We start from the raw sequence: 18,524 nt of genomic DNA, 5'->3' as shown, positions 1-18,524 counted from the left end.
TTGATCAAAATACATTAACAATTCACTTTCAATACGGATAACTATTTTCAACGAATTTTACCAACTTTAAAGAAATGTCACGTTACACTTATTAGTCGTTAGTTATCATTATAAAACATGTAAAGACATAACAGGTACATCACACTTATTTTGTACTATACATGTGTAAAGTACATAATATTCATTTCGGTTCAGGTGTACATCAATCATTAAAATGCAGAGAGAACATACAAAAAATAAAAGATGGTTGAAAGAAGAATTACATTCCTTTTTTATCATAAAAAATGATCACTTTGCTGATAAAACCTAAACCTATATTTTTTACAAATACCCTTGTACTTAAACTGTTTGTAATAGTTTTGTAAATGTCTAACAGAGAACCAGACATAAATGCTCTCAACTTCTTTTTTTACAATTATTATCATCATCATCATCATCATCATCATCATCATCATCATCATCATTATCATTATCATCATTATTATTATTATTATTATTATTATCATCGTCGTCGTCGTCGTCATCATCATCATCATCATCATTATCATCATCATCATTATTATTATCATTATTATTATTATTATTATTATCGTCGTCGTCGTCGTCGTCGTCGTCGTCGTCGTCATCATCATCATCATCATCATCATCATCATCATCATTATTATTATTATTATTATTATTATTATTATTATAAATTTAAAATTTTCCTTTCAAATCGCCAAATAGCATTCTTTTTTCATAAGTATTAATAGAGTAAATATAGTACAAGTATGTATGATATTAATCTAAGCGTTTGGACTGCTTTTAAAAAGTTCACGTACATTAGCCGAATTGCCCCATTCAATACTATGAATATTATGAATAAGACGCATACGAAATGTCCATGATGGTGTACAAAGACAATCGTTACATAGCGTCAAGACTTTAGTATGCTCCGTGCGTCTGTACGGCTGGTTACAAAATGTAACATTTTGTCTTCCAAAACTGCAATATTGCCGTGAAGGGATATGACACCAAATTCCTTATGTTGAGGTTAAAGTTCAAATCCTACCGATGGCGGTACCGAGTCTATTTTTACTTCATCAATACATACCGGGTCTGTTACTGGTTAGGGCATACAGGATGTAGTAATATTTTTTTGCGATTCAGAGCCCTAGCTATGTCAAAATGGTTTGTCATATTGTAGAGGTAAAATAAAACAAAAACCAGATTTGGATAAAATATTTGTTGCAAATAAGCAAACATACAAACAGCGGACGTTATCAGTTTTATACCACTGTTAACTTAATGTAAACAAACAAGCACACAAACAATAGAAAATATAAACAATAATTAAATGATGTCATAGCGTTATTTTTAAAACTGAATAATTACTGCACTACTGTACATATATGATCCTTCTTATAAAGTTATATGGCCACGTAAAATTATATAACCAGGGCTGCTATATCTGAGCAACCGTTTCTGCACGGTCATATAATCTGTCAAAAAAATCTGTATGGCGAAACTATGTTTTATTTTTTAATGAAATAGAAGGTAATTCAAACGTTTTCAATGGGTGTTTATATATTTGATATAGACTTTAGATTTATCCAATGAAAAATGTCGTTACAACCGTGGTGCAGTGTTTTAAGAATCGATAATAATACGGGTGTTGCATTGTGTTGTTTAACGGGTGTTATATTTTGTTTATTTTGCGGGTCATGTCCTCAATTTATATTCCAAACCAATGATTCGTTGGAGCCGAGGACTTTATCACTAAAGTTTGATAGCTTTATTGCCGTTTATTATTTGTTTATTTCAAAATAAATTACCTGTCCAACTGATAAGAAACTTCCCTAGTGTAATCCTAAGGTTTTATGTTACCCTGGGCTGGTATAGTTTGGGCAAAAATGCAGTTTTAAATTGATTCAGTTATATAACAAGAGTATTAGTGATTTCATAGCTTGTTTGTAAACTTAAGTGTATCTGTGTTGTTTTAGATTTTCAGCCCTCTGCGTTTGGATATGAATTTAAGCTGTAATTTGTAAAATAGAAAGGTATGTTTTTCTTTCTTCTTTTTTGTGTCAATAAGTTTTTACAGGGGTGTTTTATCTTGTTCTTGTTGTCGGTATTATTTTTTTTTTTATTATTATTTTTTTTTTTTCGTTGTGTGCTCTTTTTTTAGTAACCTGGACAGGTTATTCTTATATGTCATAAATACATCGCTTGACTGTCAAGGTCAGTGCGAGCATTATATTGGTCAGTTTGACCAACGACAGAGTATCATGTAAAACCCTTCTAAGAGAATGTTAATTAGTTATCAAAAATTTTGCTTGTCAAATTAGCCAACTCATAATATCACCGCTTTCATTTTTGTAAAATGGCGTTTGGGTTGCAAACGAATCTTGTGTTTACACTAATTTATTGCATAGTTTTCGTGTGCTGTTAAGTATTGCGCGCTCGTTTTAAACGTTGTAATGCATAACATAAAAAGAAAATTTGTTTTGTTTAGTGTAAGATTGAAATATATTGCACCTTGTGAGCACCAAAAGTTCTTTTTTCATTCGTGGCTGCGCTTCTCTTGAAATATACCTTTTGGTGCTCACTCGGTGAAATATATTCCGATCTTACACTGAAAACAAAAATCCTCACTACTGGTGCGAATTTATGAAATTAAAACATTTTGGAAAAAAAAGTTTATTGTTTTTCCGCATAATATTGAAAAATCACAATAATTTACAAATGAATATTAACAAGACGTTCAGATTCAACACATGTCTGTAGGTAAAAATGGGATCATTATGGCGAATCTTCGAAGATGAAAGGAAATAAAACATTCAGGATTTTTGTCCGCTATATTGAAATAAGTCTAATATCATATATGTAACCTTCTTTTTCGTGGTACTATTTCTTGTCCTAGATCAAGAGCATGGCATTACATAATAAATGATAAATGAGCTACTGCGAATTGTTCAGGAGTATCGCATTAAATATTTTTTGTTTAAAGGCCCATTATGCCTTGTAACACCGCACTTTGGGGTCAAACGCACTTTGGGGTCCGACCCCAAAGTGCGTTAAACTTCGCACCGCACTTTGGGGTCAAACGCACTTTGGGGTCAAAATCGAGAAATTGACCCCAAAGTGCGTTAATATGCTACATATCAACGCACTTTGGGTTCCAGAGGTCTAAAGGTATAATTTGAGTTCTGCTTAAATACTGAGAACTGACTTATTTTCGATCTTCGACATTGAAATATTTGAGGTGGAGTTCAAGATGGCGGTCAATACTTTGATGATGCTTAAGTGATAAAAGTTTCATTAATTTTACCACTTAAAATATCCAATAATAATAATAATTTGTTCATATAACAAAATTACGGTGGCATAAAAGTGACATTTGCATTTATTTTTATTTAAGTTTTGCATACATATTTTTATTTAAGTTTTGCATACATATTTTTTTTCAGTTTTGCATTCATATTTTATTAAAGTTTTTCGTACATTTTTTATTTTGGTTTTTCGTACATATTTTAGCCAATCAAAACAGCCTTCACATCTCATTACAGCCCATAGTTGAGTATAAAACTAGCACAGTAGTTTGGTCATATTTCGGCCCATTTTTTGGAATCGGCCCAGTCGTTTTTGGCCGCGCAAGTCTGGTTTCGGCCGACCTTTTTCGGCCCATTTTTTAAATCATATGTATTTAATATAATTAGTGTATTTTTTTAAAATTATTATCTACTATTATATTAGTGTCTATTTGGAAAGGGCAGTTGATTGGTGAATGAATATGCACCACTCAACCCCACCCCCTGAGTATAGCGGGGGGAGGGGCATTGACTTTAAACCAAGCCGACCACTGGTAAAATCTTCGCCCTGCGGGGGATATTCAGATAATAATATTCCTGCCTTATGCCCCGGAACAGCGCAGACATCACACGATTCTTTTTTAACCCGCACTCCCCCGGGGGCAAGGGAGGTGGTTACAAATGACTGGTGTATTACAATAATGCACAATAAAAGATCTAAATAGGTCCTTATACTCCACTGATTTAGAAAAAAAAAAATATATATATATATACATGTATATACATGTACATGTATATATCAGAGACATAGATAATATATATGTCTCTGTATATATATATACTAAAAAGTGTTATTATCTTTTTGATACCTCCAAAAATGAAAATGTTGGTATTTGCAAATGGCGTTTGCAAATGGGGTACTGTAATTTACAGATGGCAAAGTGTTAGAAAATGGTGTTTTACAAATGGCGTAATTATCCAAACCTCTACTTTGCAAATGGCGTCATGTAAAATTATGTACGAAAAAAAGTAAAAAACTAAACAAAAATAAAATATGTACCAAAAACTCAAATAAAATATGTATGCAAAACTAAAATAAAATATGTATGCAAAACTTAAAAAGAATATGTATGCAAAACTAAAAAAAAGTATGTATTCAAAACTAAAAAAAAATGGATGACAAACAAAAAAAAAACAACAAAAAATATGTACGAAAAAAAAAGCATAAAAAAACAAAAAAAAAGTTGCAAATGTCACTTTTTTGCCACCGTTCAAAATATTTTAGTACAGAAATCGTGTATTCCTAAAGTATAAAGATGCTGCGAAAAATATCCCGTTCTGTCATTTACTTGATAACTTTTGTGCCATGTTAAGCTCCATTTTAAATATGTAAGGAATGAAATAAAATGCAGTTAATATTTTTCCCCCTCCGTAACAACCGTTCGCCAGATGCTTTTTTAATGGGAAATCTTACATACTTCTTTAGAAAAATGAATTTTATAATGTTAAAATAATGGTATCAGAGAAATGTAACATGCTTGTTACCTGAATAAAGTAGCGATAAATGTGAAATTATTTGTCATAAAAGTAGTCAAAACAATGTAGTATTTGACTTCCATATAAAACAAGTAAACTACTTATCACTATAACAGTACTGTACACAATCCCCTCTATACCCCAGTGAGAATTTTACATTATTCTGAAGCTCGCTCTTAATGTGCGACTACTAAAATAGTTGATATTTTTTGACTGCCTGTACGGACTACTACTTAAAGCCACATCTTCACCTAGTCAGGTTTCTAATGTGTCACATTTAGCTAAATGAATGGCTATTTTAACATATTATCAGGCAAATTTTTTACTGAAATGTCTTATTTAGATTACCCATAATTTATGCCTTTGTCTATGCAAAGACTATCATATTTCTGTAAAATGTGTAAAAATAACAAACGTTAAAATGATGCATTTAGCTAAAAACAATGGAGTTAATGAAAGGTGTACATTCTTTTAAAATACATGTAAATGGAAAATTTTAAAAAAACATATTTTAAGCTTAAAGCTGCATGCCTCCAGATGAGTCAAAATATTTCAATAAAATCAAACTTGAGAAATATGTACTACGATTATAGGAAATGTAAAATGATTCAAGATTCAAGTAATATTTTACATGTTATGTGCGTTTTCAATATTTACAACTATATTCCTACTGCGTTACTAACGCATTAAGGGCTATTTATGCATATTTTGACAACTTTTTGGTAATATACGTAAGTTATAAGTGCCATTGATAATGTGCAAATTGCTTCCTTTTGGTTATTCCACAATATTATACATTCAAATAAATTTTCAAAATTTTCATGAAAATTAGCGTGAATCTGGAGGCGTGCTGCATTGATACAAATTCTTTTTTTGGTGATTTATTTTGTGAAAGTTCTTCACTTACTAATCAAGACCATTTAAATCCCTATTGATTCAGGGCACATGTTTTGTGTCTATTTAATACATTGATTTTTGTTAACCATTGGCTTTGACTACACTATATTATTTAAAACATAATGAACATAAATTTTCTCTGACCCCAAAGTGCGGTCGTTTGCCTGATGTTGAAAAATGCATATGTACCTGTTTAACGCACTTTGGGGTCGAAATTGGACCCCAAAGTGCGTAACGCACTATGGGGTCCGACCCCAAAGTGCGTAACGCACTTTGGGGTTCGACCCCAAAGTGCGTTTGACCCCAAAGTGCGGTGTTACAATGCCTCAGAAATGCTATCAATCTTATTTCACAAAACTTTTATGTTTTGGTATCTTGTTACAGTTTCTAAAAAAATACTCATTTACCATAAAAATGAACTGTCTTTGTTTCTTTTGCTTTGTTGTCAATTGGTATAATTATAGTGAATAAGTATTTTGTATGTATTAATAAATATGGATATCTGAGGCATAATGCGCCTTAAAAGTGGAGTACACATGTACGCCAAGCTGGTCTTTGTGATATACTTGTTTATATATTTATTTTTAGCTTTGTTTTTAAAAAACATTCAAACAATAATGTCTGCACTACAGTGTAAATATTCGTACTAAATATATTTGTTTGTAAAGCTGGATTTAATGAAGAAAACATAATGCATTTGTATATGTCCGTCCTATATCGACCTCTTTATTCACTTTGTTAAAATATAAGTCTAAAATATTCATTCAAAAACCTGTAAAGCAAACAAAAAACCTGCAAATGTTTGAATAGCGACATTCAAAGAATATGCATGCTAACATATCAACAATCTTTAAAAACATACCTAAATAACTCGACATGTGTATACAATGAACTGGTATACCAGAATTACTTCTGATCTTTAAAAAATGAAAATTTATTGGTGTACTCGAAAATCCCATTCACATTTCAACATCTACTTAATATGTTAATTAAAAAAAATGTAGATAACAACGATAATGATAGTAAAATGCAGGTTAATGTGAACACTAGACCCAACACCGTATTAAAATGATTTAAACAATTTACCAATTGTTAGTTACTGATCACTTATATGATTCAATCATCATCATCGTCATCATCATCATCATCATTGTCATTCGTCGTCATCATCATTATTATTATTATTATCAGCAACAACATCATCATCATCATCATAATCAACAAGAACAACAAGAACAACAAGAACATCATCATCATCATCATTTTCAACAACAACATCATCATCATCATTATCAACATCAACAACATCATCAACAAAATCATTATCAAACAACAACAAAAAACACCATCAACAACAACAAAGACATAAAAATAATTATCATCATCATCAGCAGCAGCAGCAGCAACAACAACAACACCAACAGCAGCAGCATCATTATCAACAACAACAACAATATCATCATCATCACCACCACCATCATCATTTTTGCGAGAAGCGATTATGAGGAGTCCATTAATATTATCTTTCAATAAATTAACATAGATATATAGGAAATAGTTATTTAAAGACAAACACGAATGTATATTTAATATTGATTATTACGAGATGTCTAATTTTATTTGAATTTGTGTATTTTGTGACCATGTGCATTTTGTAAACTTACTATCTGTTCTGTTCTGTTCTATTACGATGAGACTTTATGTATTTTCTTATTTAATTTCTTTGTTTATCGCACTTGTAAAACCAAACTGTGTTAACCAGTTAATCATATCAGCGAATTTAGACAAAGAATTTGTAACAATTTCCTTTAAACCAAACGACCATATATTTTTTCAGACATTTTATGTTTAAGGAAGTTTAATTTTCTTTTACCAATATCAAACATTATCTCTTTCTGATCAATTTTTCAATTTCCTTTCATGGAAAAGGTGTCAACAAACATGCGCTGATAAAGTTTCTGCAGGGCTTCTCGCGTCAATGCGGTATCGAATAAATTGTTTGATATTCATAAATAACTACTTTACCATTGACTGTGAAGTTTAATTGTTCAATCGATAATGATATAATTGTCGATGAATTTATACGAAGATAAGTTTCGTGCAATGAGAGAGATATGGAGAAATTATGTGTGGGCCCTAAAAAAACATGCGACCTTCGTAAGTGCTTACAAGTTATTTATGGGATTCGTATAATAGGTCTTTTGAGTATAACTGCTATTAGATTATTAGATTACCCACGATGTGAAACAATCCGGTATTGATTTTCAAAACTATGAAATTATGTTGTTTTTTATACCCGCGATTCTTACTAAATTACGTAACTTAGTTACAAAAGCTAACGAGTCCTATATAGTGTTTACGTAATTTGGTATTGATTACATAATATATAAATTTCTCAGATAACCAACCCATTGTTATTTCTGGTAAAATCAATAAATTGATTTTGCATATTTCTCAATCGGCAGACTTATTAAATATTTTACAAATTTGCCATGGTTTTAATTGCATTTTAGGTTCAAACTAACGACGTCTAAAATTTAATAAACTAAATCATGACTGACTGAAGTTCAAAAATGGACTTGCCTAGTTTCCATTTTTATTTATAAAATGATTTTCCCAGCTTCCATCTTTATTTCATTTAAAACTTGTCCCGCTTCCTTTTTTATTTCATTAAAGAACTTGTCCGGCTTCCATCTTTATTTCATTAATGAATTTGTCCCGCTTCCATTTTTATTTCATTAATGAACTTGTACGGCTTCCATTCTTATTTCATTAATAAACTTGTCCGGCTTCCAGTCTTATTTCATTAAAGAACTTGTCCGGCTTACATTTTTATTTCATAAGAGAACTTGCCCGGCTTCCATTTTCATTTGATTAATGAACTTGTCAATCTTCAATTATCATTTCTTAAATAGATATATCCAGTTTTCATTTTTATTTCTAAAATAGACTTGTCCAGCTTCCATTATAATTTTTGTCACTTTATCCAGCTTCCATTTTTAACTGTTCATTATTATTTTATGGGATTTCAAGATTATAATTTAAAGTTAGTCTGTCTGTCAACCAAGAGGTCAGGGGTTCAAGCCCTATCCTGGTCACGATCATGTTCTTCATATGTAGTTAGTTGTAGAAAGCGGACTCGAAAGTGATATATATAAGTTACTTAAACTTGTTTCGCAATCGAGCTTGAACAAATGTGCTTGAACTTAGAATTAGAGCAGCAGTTGGTCAAAAGCTTTACATAGCTTGTGTTTTTGTGAAATGTTGATATGTTTTACCGGCAATAAACAAATATTGATTTGATTTGACCAGAATATTTCAACAGCAAAAAGTAGAAAATTTAAGATGTTTAACAGTATAATATTAGAGAAAAGAAAATTTAATCAGCAGAGCGGTAGAAAAAAGTCATTTACTGCATTTACGTGCATTTAACAGCATGTCATATTAAGAAAATAGATCAGAACATATAAATTATACAAAACATATAAGAGTTGAACAGAATAACGTGATTAAACAGAGCCTAAAAGCAACAGGCATATCTATCAACTTTTTTAAGGGATGAGTCAGTAATGCGGCTTAAGGGCAAACTGTTGTTACAAATCCAACGCTATCATAATTATGTAATCAATTCTGTCTGAAACGTGTCGTATCACGATAAGTTCATCACTGATGGAATAAAGGTGATATACAGCATTAAGTTTCGTTTCTTTCCGTAACATACATAGAGCGCAAACATAAATCAGACAAATGTTTTAATATATAGATATCATGTTCGGAAACTGACGAATGTGCAACCGAATCGATCCGAATTATACCAAAGTGCTTTGCCTTTTAATTTATTCTTAGTTTTATGTGCATTTGCGTATAAAGTTACTGTTCATTTGTATATAAATATTAATGAGTGTTTTTGTGGTTTGAAATTTTATGCAATTGGCGAGAAATACTACCCCGGATTATTTACGTAACATTGGCTGAAACCAAATCCGGTCCTCATATTAATCGCGATCCAGTTTGAACACTGCCGGGTCAGTCTGGATTTTTATACATTTTGCATGGTGTTCTGTAGATATTTTGCTGTCCGAAGGTTTTAATTTTTAACATATTGTAAACGTTTTACTTCACAAATCCGTATTGATCGTAGTGTTATAGGTGGTTAACTATTACCCAAGGTATCACTAATAACAAGAAATATTGACAAAGTTGTTGTACCTTAAATAGTGAACGCCAAAGCAGAGAAAAAATAAAGCGGAATATCTTAGATCCAAGGGATAAAAATGGTTTAAGGAAGAACCTTCGGAAAAATGTGATAGTTTTGTATGTGAATTAATTGAGCACATTTTGAAACAAAATCGGATTTTAAAATTTGTGAGGAATAAAAAAAACTCCGGATTTATACTGGATTAAAATAAAACTGAAGGTATGTCTAAATGTTTTTTTATTTCATGTATATGAATTTATTATTTGTTGTTGATAAATATCTAAATTAATTGATATGATTATTGAAACTTTTGTATAATTATATCAGTTTCCCATTTACAAAAATAACCGCAGATTCTCTGAAGACGAGACGAACATGTTTAATTTTCATGTGAAGATGTTCCTAATATAGTTTTATAACTATTAGTTTATAATTTATTTTTGTTGAATTTGAAACACCATCATAAATAATTGCTTAAACGCTTTATTGTGTAAATTTGAAAGAGTTATACTATCTGTTGATATGTTTTGTTTTTTGTTGACAAGGAACATTCTGGTTTAAGTGAAACTATTTATAACGAATTATTGAATAAATAAAAATGTCATATTTGGATCAATTCAACCCTTTAAATGGAGTAAAGTAAACTGTGTACACCTACTGAAGTACAGGTAAATAGTAGATGAGTTGATTGGTGAGTGAGTGAGTGAGTGAGTGAGTGAGTTGGTGAGTGAGTGAGTGAGTGAGTGAGTGAGTGAGTGAGTGAGTGAGTGAGTGAGTGAGTGAGTGAGTGAGTGAGTGAGTGAGATTTGGTTTTTTACTGTAAAATGGCTTATATCTCATATTTTATCTTATGTCATTTATTTGTTAATTCTTTCAGTTTTTTTATCAACTGTATACATTTTATTTATTCATTTTTTTACTTCTTTAACATTGAAATTTTAACCCATAGAAGACAAAAAAATAGTTTTTACCTCTTTTCAAGGAGGTTAAACTTTAATGCTAAATCTGCACTGCACGAGCTTTGTTTGTAACTAAAATTTTAGTCTTTCTTTGCTATGCTTTTGGATGGCAATTGCTGTCAATTAAGAAATACACCATTTGCTTAAAGGTATCCATTTTAGGGTTCTACATATGGTTTCATTTTTGTGTTTTCTGATCGAAGATCAGGAAATACAAAGCTAACATTCAATCTCTGACACAGCGGTTTCACAACAAACCTAACAACAAGAAGTTCTTAAAACAGCTTAAAACTAGCGATTTAAAAGAAAGAAATATTTTTATTTTGTTACAAGTATCCAACAAATTACAACGCATTCAAAGTTTAAAAGTAGCTTTGGGTTATAGAATTGTCAATAAATGCACGTTCACAAATTACGCGGATGAATATGATTTTAATCAATGGAAACGCTATTTTTAGCGATGTCGATCAAAGCGTATTTCACAAATAAATCTGACTGTCGAGTAGTGGAATATATACATGTCGAACTGTTTTGGCGAGAAGATTTTTGCTAAATTATTTAAACAACAGGTTTATCGTGAACAAAATACCACGAAATTAATAAGGATTACAAACCCGAAGTGCAATGGAAATTCTAAATTTAGTATTACTTGATTTAATTCAGGCTTTTCCGTATAACTTCTCCGCGTTGCAGGGGTAACGCGCTCGTCTAGTGTGTCAGAGGTCTGGGGTTCAAATCCCATTCAAGGCAACTAATTTTTTTTAGTTTCTTTGTTAAGGAAGTAGCCACGATATGCAAGGATAAAGTATGGCTGTCATAAAAATGAACATAAATGATTTTTTTGATGCAACTCTAGTCATGCTAGATTCCGTATGTATCAAACTCTGGTGCCCTGCACGAAGAATTATAGTACATAAAAATAAACTTATACAGGAAAATAATACAGATATACAGTGCGATTTAGATAGCAAAGATCAGAAATACCACAGAGATTGCAGCCCTTCGATTAGATAAAAGAGGCTAGTAAAGCTAGTAAATAATTTAGCAAAAATCTTCTCCTGACGTGATTTAGAAAACCAATGCTTTAAAAGAGTTACGAAATATGTTTCAATTTTGCGCGCATTGTTGTAGAATAATACACGGTTCGAATTCAATGCGCAGGAATATTATAATTGGAAATATCGGCGTTCGTGATTAATTGCCTTAATTTAACAATAAACTGTGCATTATTATAGTGCAATTCAAGAAAAAAAAATATCTATTTCCATTCTAACATGCGATTTGATAAACCTGATAATATATGTTGAATTACATAGAGCATACAAGTAACATTCCTGACGTCATTTAGAGTACTTAGAGAAGTACAATCTGCCACGAAGATAATCACTGTGAGGGCTTTGCTAATTCATCTGTTCACACCGATTTCTTTACGATAATGAAAATCGTCGTAAAAAGCGATATTTTTCTATTTTGTGATCATGATTTCTGCAAGAGTCTGGAGCGTTCTACTCCAACACTGTAGTGAGTTAATTACTGCACTCGACTGTCCTATCTCTTTACCATCGGAATAATGTTCAGTGTGTTATAATAATACTATGTCTTTAAAAGTCAATTTTGCGTAATGTTTGAATGTTCTCATTATTAATATCATGATATTATAATACTGTAACGATAATGTTAAGATATGCTTTAAAGGTTATAAACGCTTTCAAGTTAATATATCTAACGGAAAATAAATCAAAACAGAACACAAAGAACGATTGAAATGTATGATATGAAATTTCTCCTTTTGAGAATTATATACATGTATAAGGCCAGTTGTCACGACAAAACCAACATAATGGGTTAGCGACCAGCATGGATTAAGACCAGCCTGCGCATCCGCGCAGTCTGATCAGGATCCATGCTGTTCGCTTACAAACTCTATAACAAGTAGAGAAACTGATAGCCAACAGCATGGATCCTGATCAGACTGCGCGGATGCGCAGGCTGGTCTGGATCCATGCTGGTCGCAAACCCATTATGTTGGTTTTGTCATGACACGGCTCATATAACGTTTCTAGCCACTTTCAGCACGAAATCACAAAATTCACAATTACATTTCTTACAATAACTTCTTTTTCGTCAATTTTTTATGGTTTTATATCATAAATATGATGCTCAACCATTAAGATTTATCAATATTGTTAGTTCCAAAAAGCATTACATGTGTATTATATAGATATTTTAGAATTTAACATTTCATATTAATAAAGGGTGGTAATTAGAAATCTATGTTCTATAAAGTCTAAGTCAAATTTTCCAATAAGAAATGAATGCATATACATACAATATGGACACATATTTGCAGTACATATTTTACATATTCTTCCATGTTTGAAAATTGTTTTAGAAGCATATAATTATATACATATATAATATATCACTTAAGTGTGGTAACAACCTTAATTACATCATACAGGAACTTTAAACAAATCAAAATGAATATAACTTGATGTACAAAATTAAATTCAGAACGAAAATATGCGGAAAACTTATAATCTCGCAAATCAAACTGGTCTTATAGTAATAATATGGTTCAGTTAACACAAACCGTATGGACTTTGTCCAAAGTCGGTCAGTTTACTTAACGAGAAGGTTTAATCGTTTATGTAATGTCGAATTTATAATATGAGCCGCGTCACGACAAAACCAACGTAGTGCGTTTGCGACCAGCATGGATCCAGACCAGCCTGCGCATCCGCGCAGTCTGATCAGGATCCATGCTGTTCGCTTACAAACCCTATAACAAGTAGAGAAACTGATAGCCAACAGCATGGATCCTGATCAGACTGCGCGGATGCGTAGGCTGGTCTGGATCCATGCTGGTCGCAAACCCATTATGTTGGTTTTGTCGTGACGCGGCTCATATCTCTTAAAACGTTTTTCCTTTCTATAAACATTCAACACAGTGGCGGTGAAGTTATAATGCTTTCTATTGTAGTCATTCGGTCAAGTTTATTTTAGTAATTTGAATAATCTAAATTCAATTTAGAGCCCTAGAACGCTTTTATTAAAATAATCTTTGATTCAGATTTTAAGTTTTTTTCGTGAATAAATGATAAAATTTAAAGCTATTGAAATTTTAAATAACAGAAAATTGCATGTATTTTTTTCTTTATTTTAGCTATTTTTCTACAAAATTCAACTATAAGATAAACTTGATATTCAATAATAATTAGAAAATAATGAAATAAGCATAACTATAAAGGAATAATTAAGTGGTAGCAATATTTTACTATAAAATACCATCATGGACCTTTAAACACAAACACCATTGTGGGCCTTTAAAACTGACTTATTTTATTCTACATCTTAAAGATTTCAATTTTTCAAGGATAAATCACCACGAGTAGTTATTCATTTTATGTAGTTCTCTGGTTTTTAAAACCAACAAATTTAAGAGGGTATACGGCAAATAATTGTAGAGTGGCTTTATCTATCATTAAATTGTGATTTTAATTACGTGTCATTCCGACATGACAAAACAAAATTTATGTACCGCATTCATTCCTTATGCACTGAATATAATTGAAAAAAAACGGATTTAGGAAGACAAAATCCTTTAAATTTACAAAAATCTACTTGAAAGACTAGGACAATTCTTTGTCATTCTATCGTATACTTTGTATGATTTTAATTTTTTTTTTGAAAGCGATATATTGATAGCAAGAAATTTTTGTCAATTGCCACCTAGAAGGGGGTAAATGCTACAGAATAAGTTGTAAACTGCGGGTCTTATTTGAACTAGGTCGTTATTCGTTGAAAAATGCCTACTGCATACTTTCTTAATTGACTCTAATAGGTTTATTCTAAATATCGAACAAAACAATGTAACAACAGAGATATGTTTATCAGGCATCTTAGATTTAATCGGCGTCTCTGAATGAATTTTTAATTTGAGTTAACAACTTTTTCTTCGACAATGCCGTTAAGTAGTCTAAATTGATTATGACCTTCACTCACTTTGACCTTTAAAATTAAATAAATGACTTTTGCTTGATTTTTGCTTTGCCTATAAAATAATTATTTATGAATGAATTGTCTTTTTACTTGAGCACCACTACCTAAACGACAATGGCTTAATCCCTTTGTGGCCTAGGTCAAAATAACACTTATGACAAAACCCTGATGAATAATTAAAATAAGACCTTGACCTATATTACCCATATCATCAATGTCGAATATTGAAATTTGCTAAAATTTCAAAGTTTTGTAATTTATGTACAGATTTGATTCAAACTTAGACAAAAGGATACAGATGACAAAACCGACATGTTGAATAATTGTGATATTACCTTGACCGCCAAGGTCAAATTATTGAAATTTGCTTAAATGTCAAAACTCATTTACTTACAGATTTGAAAATTAATTTACTCTTTATTATAATATGCTTTTATGATGTGTTTTGAGTTTATAAATAAGGAAATGACGAGTGTACCCCAGTGGTTCTTTTTTTTATCTGCTGCTGTTGCGTATGTATTCATTTTGCATTTAGATAAATTGATAAATTAAGTATAAGTAAATTTAATCTAGTGCTTTGCATCTTGAAACAAAGAATTTGTACGATATTTCTTTTGTAGAAATGGTTTAGTAAAATAATATCATTAAAATAAAATAAAAAATAACAGAGTTCTATTACTGATTCGTCTCTCTAACACAGAGAGAGTTTATTTAACCACTATTGAGTCGAGTGAACTAAGCATTAATGGTGTCAATCGTGAACCCTATAAAGCTTGAACCCACAATCTTTGGGTTGAGGGGCAGACACCTGAACCACTAAGCCACCGATCGTCATAGACATTACTATTGACAAATAAAGTAAATTACAATGTAGCAACTTAAACGTAAATTTTGAAACATAGTTTTACTGTTTAACCATAATATTGAAATTGTCACAAAGGTACTTCCATTAATATATTATTTGTCACCAAAATTGTACACTACACATCTATAATATAATTCATTAGTTAATTAAGAACATTTAATTTGCCAACTGGAGACTACTAGTATTGTGGGAATGAAATCTATATGACTTACTACGTATATTTTTCTTTCAAAACTATTTCAGATTATTCTAACTTTTGATGTCAAGGTCACTGTTGGCGTTACCATGGATACACTTCATTCTATGTGTATCCATGGTAACTTGTAATTTCTATGGTGAGAATTACTATAATGATCGCTATGGAGCACAAGGAATTGCATATACCTCGGGTATGTATTAAACTAAAGTGTTTTTTTTTTCTTTATATATCAAATTAAAATCCAGGTATGTATAAAATATTGATTATATTTAAAGTTTGTTTTTTTATTTAATAACTCAATAAAATCCTTTACATTCATAATGCTTTATATGAATACATACGACTCCTGTATGTGTATAGAGAACAGTAGTTTTTGTATTTCATAAAAGTTCAATACGTTTATAATTATTTATACATGTATTTTATATATTACTGAAAAAAATAGTATGATTTATATTAATTTATACATGTATTATATATATAATTGAAACAGAAACAAACACGGATTTATTTACTAAGTATTTTCTATGTACATGGTATAGACTTATCTAACCTTATGACTGTCTCCTTTATTTGTCATATACATGCAATTATTAAAATGTTTTGTATATGAACATATAAGCCGCGTCACGGCAAAACCAACATAGCGCGTTTGCAACCAGCATGGATCCAGACCAGCCTGCTCATCCGCGCAGTCTGATCAGGATCAAGATCCATCAGTTTTGCTATCAGTTTCTTTACTTGTAAACGTGTAGGTAAGCGAACAGCATGGATCCTGATCAGACTGGGCGGATGCGCAGGCTGGTCTGGATCCATGCTGGTCGCTAACGCATTATGTTGGTTTTGTCATGACGTGGCTCATATGTACTGTACGAGATTGTTATTAGTTTTAAAGATTTTAGACAGGTAAAATGACCATATATAAACTGTTTTTTACATATACAACCCGTTACAGACGTGCAGTATTATAGACGCTGTTATAAAGCCCTTATGGGCTTATCAGCCATATTTGATGTTAATGGTATTTATATATATTGACCGTATGATTGTGTAATTCTATCTGTATTGTGTTATCTTTTATCAATATAAGGCTATATATCTGCAAGTTGTAACGATCACAAACTTTTAAATTCTGTATGACCATATAACAATTGTGTGTGATTTTAAATTCCAGTTGATATAGATTTATTTATTATGCCGGAATAATTCTGTTGAAAATTAGGGCATCTTTGAAAAGTAAGAAATATAAGAAAAGAAACATGTTTCAATCTCGACCAAAAACATTTATTTCCAAATACATGTAGTTACAAGTGCTGACCTTGAGTGAAGGTTATGACAATTTTGCTCATTTTTTAAGAAAGATATTCCTGTTATACAAATAACAGTGTTTGTCATTTAATCAATATTAACAGCGAAATGTCGGTCAAGGGCCACTTTTATATTAAAGGATTAGTATCAGATGTTTTCATTATTACTTATAATTATTTTACATTAAATTAAACCAATATATATCCGCATCATTAACAGATGACCGATCTAATGGACTGTGGTCGGACATGGGAAGTCTTCAAAGTAACTATCTTCTTGCCGACAGCCTCTGGTCTGGTGACGCATGCTCGGGTTGCACGTGCAATGGTGACGTCATCGATTCCTGCACGGGCTCAGTAGTGTACGTATATAATTTGACGCTATAAAATCATGCTGCAATTTGCTAATGACTAAAAAGTAAGAATAAAAAGTACAATGAATTTACACATATAAACTTTATTGGGGAAAGTTAAAATATGCTGAATAAAATATGCTTAATATAATGAATTGAAAGATAATTATTATAACAGTTATTGTTATATTTTACTTGAGACTTTTGACTTTTTGGCCCATACTTTTTGCACCAATACATTGTCCAACATGCATGGTCCTATACCAAATTATTATGGAATGGACCCAAAAGTACCGATTTATATGATATTATTAGCTAATGTACAAAATTGTATATTAGTGAAGCCCTTACATTAAAAAGGTCTCTTTAAGAAATATGCTGATACCATTTGTGTAGTGGAGAAATATGGAAACCGAAATCACTGGTTTCATCTAATAAACACTATCTCATAATGTCTGGAAAGATTTTGTCCAACCCAAATTAAATTTGCATTTTTATATGTGGTTTTTGCTGAAAAATATGCTGTTACTACTCTTATTGTACCTTTTTTATATATATTTGATTATTTTCAGAACGTTACGGGGTCAATCAATGGTTAATATAACAGCCGGGACGTTTAGTAAGGACACGACGAGCATGTAAGTGTTTGTTTAAAGTCACATTGTGCTCATATTTTCATTGTCAAGTTGAGTTAAAGTTATAACAAATTTCAAGAGATTGACTTTTATAACGGCGATTGACCAAGAGTTGATACTGGATATTGTTAAATCTGTCTAAAGTTTTAAAAGACCGCACCACTCTTTTTATTTTTTTTTATAGATTGAAAAAGTTACAGGTAAATTCTATTTTTATTTTTTTGATATCTTTAGGCCGCTATTCCATTTATACGTGATCAGTGGTCCGCGTCAGTGATCCGCG

At 31.2% G+C, this 18,524-nt stretch overlaps 1 protein-coding gene across 1 annotated transcript in view; it reads left to right on the top strand.

Moving 5' to 3' along the window:
• Positions 1-1,741: 1,741 nt before the first annotated feature.
• Positions 1,742-18,524, top strand: part of LOC132716530 (uncharacterized) — a gene marked incomplete at its 3' end in the record, with an annotated part of 46,452 nt that continues 29,669 nt past the window's right edge. The window contains 4 exon segments of the mRNA XM_060699826.1: positions 1,742-2,039; positions 15,991-16,136; positions 17,474-17,615; positions 18,179-18,244. Of these exon segments, the coding sequence (XP_060555809.1) occupies positions 16,007-16,136; positions 17,474-17,615; positions 18,179-18,244 (338 nt within the window).

Source organism: Ruditapes philippinarum, unplaced genomic scaffold (assembly GCF_026571515.1).
Source record: "Ruditapes philippinarum isolate M1 unplaced genomic scaffold, ASM2657151v2 ctg6643_1_1_1_1, whole genome shotgun sequence".
Classification (NCBI taxonomy): Eukaryota; Metazoa; Mollusca; class Bivalvia; order Venerida; family Veneridae; genus Ruditapes; species Ruditapes philippinarum.
Note: the sequence above shows the minus strand (reverse complement) of the source record. Positions and strands in the feature narration are given on the sequence as shown.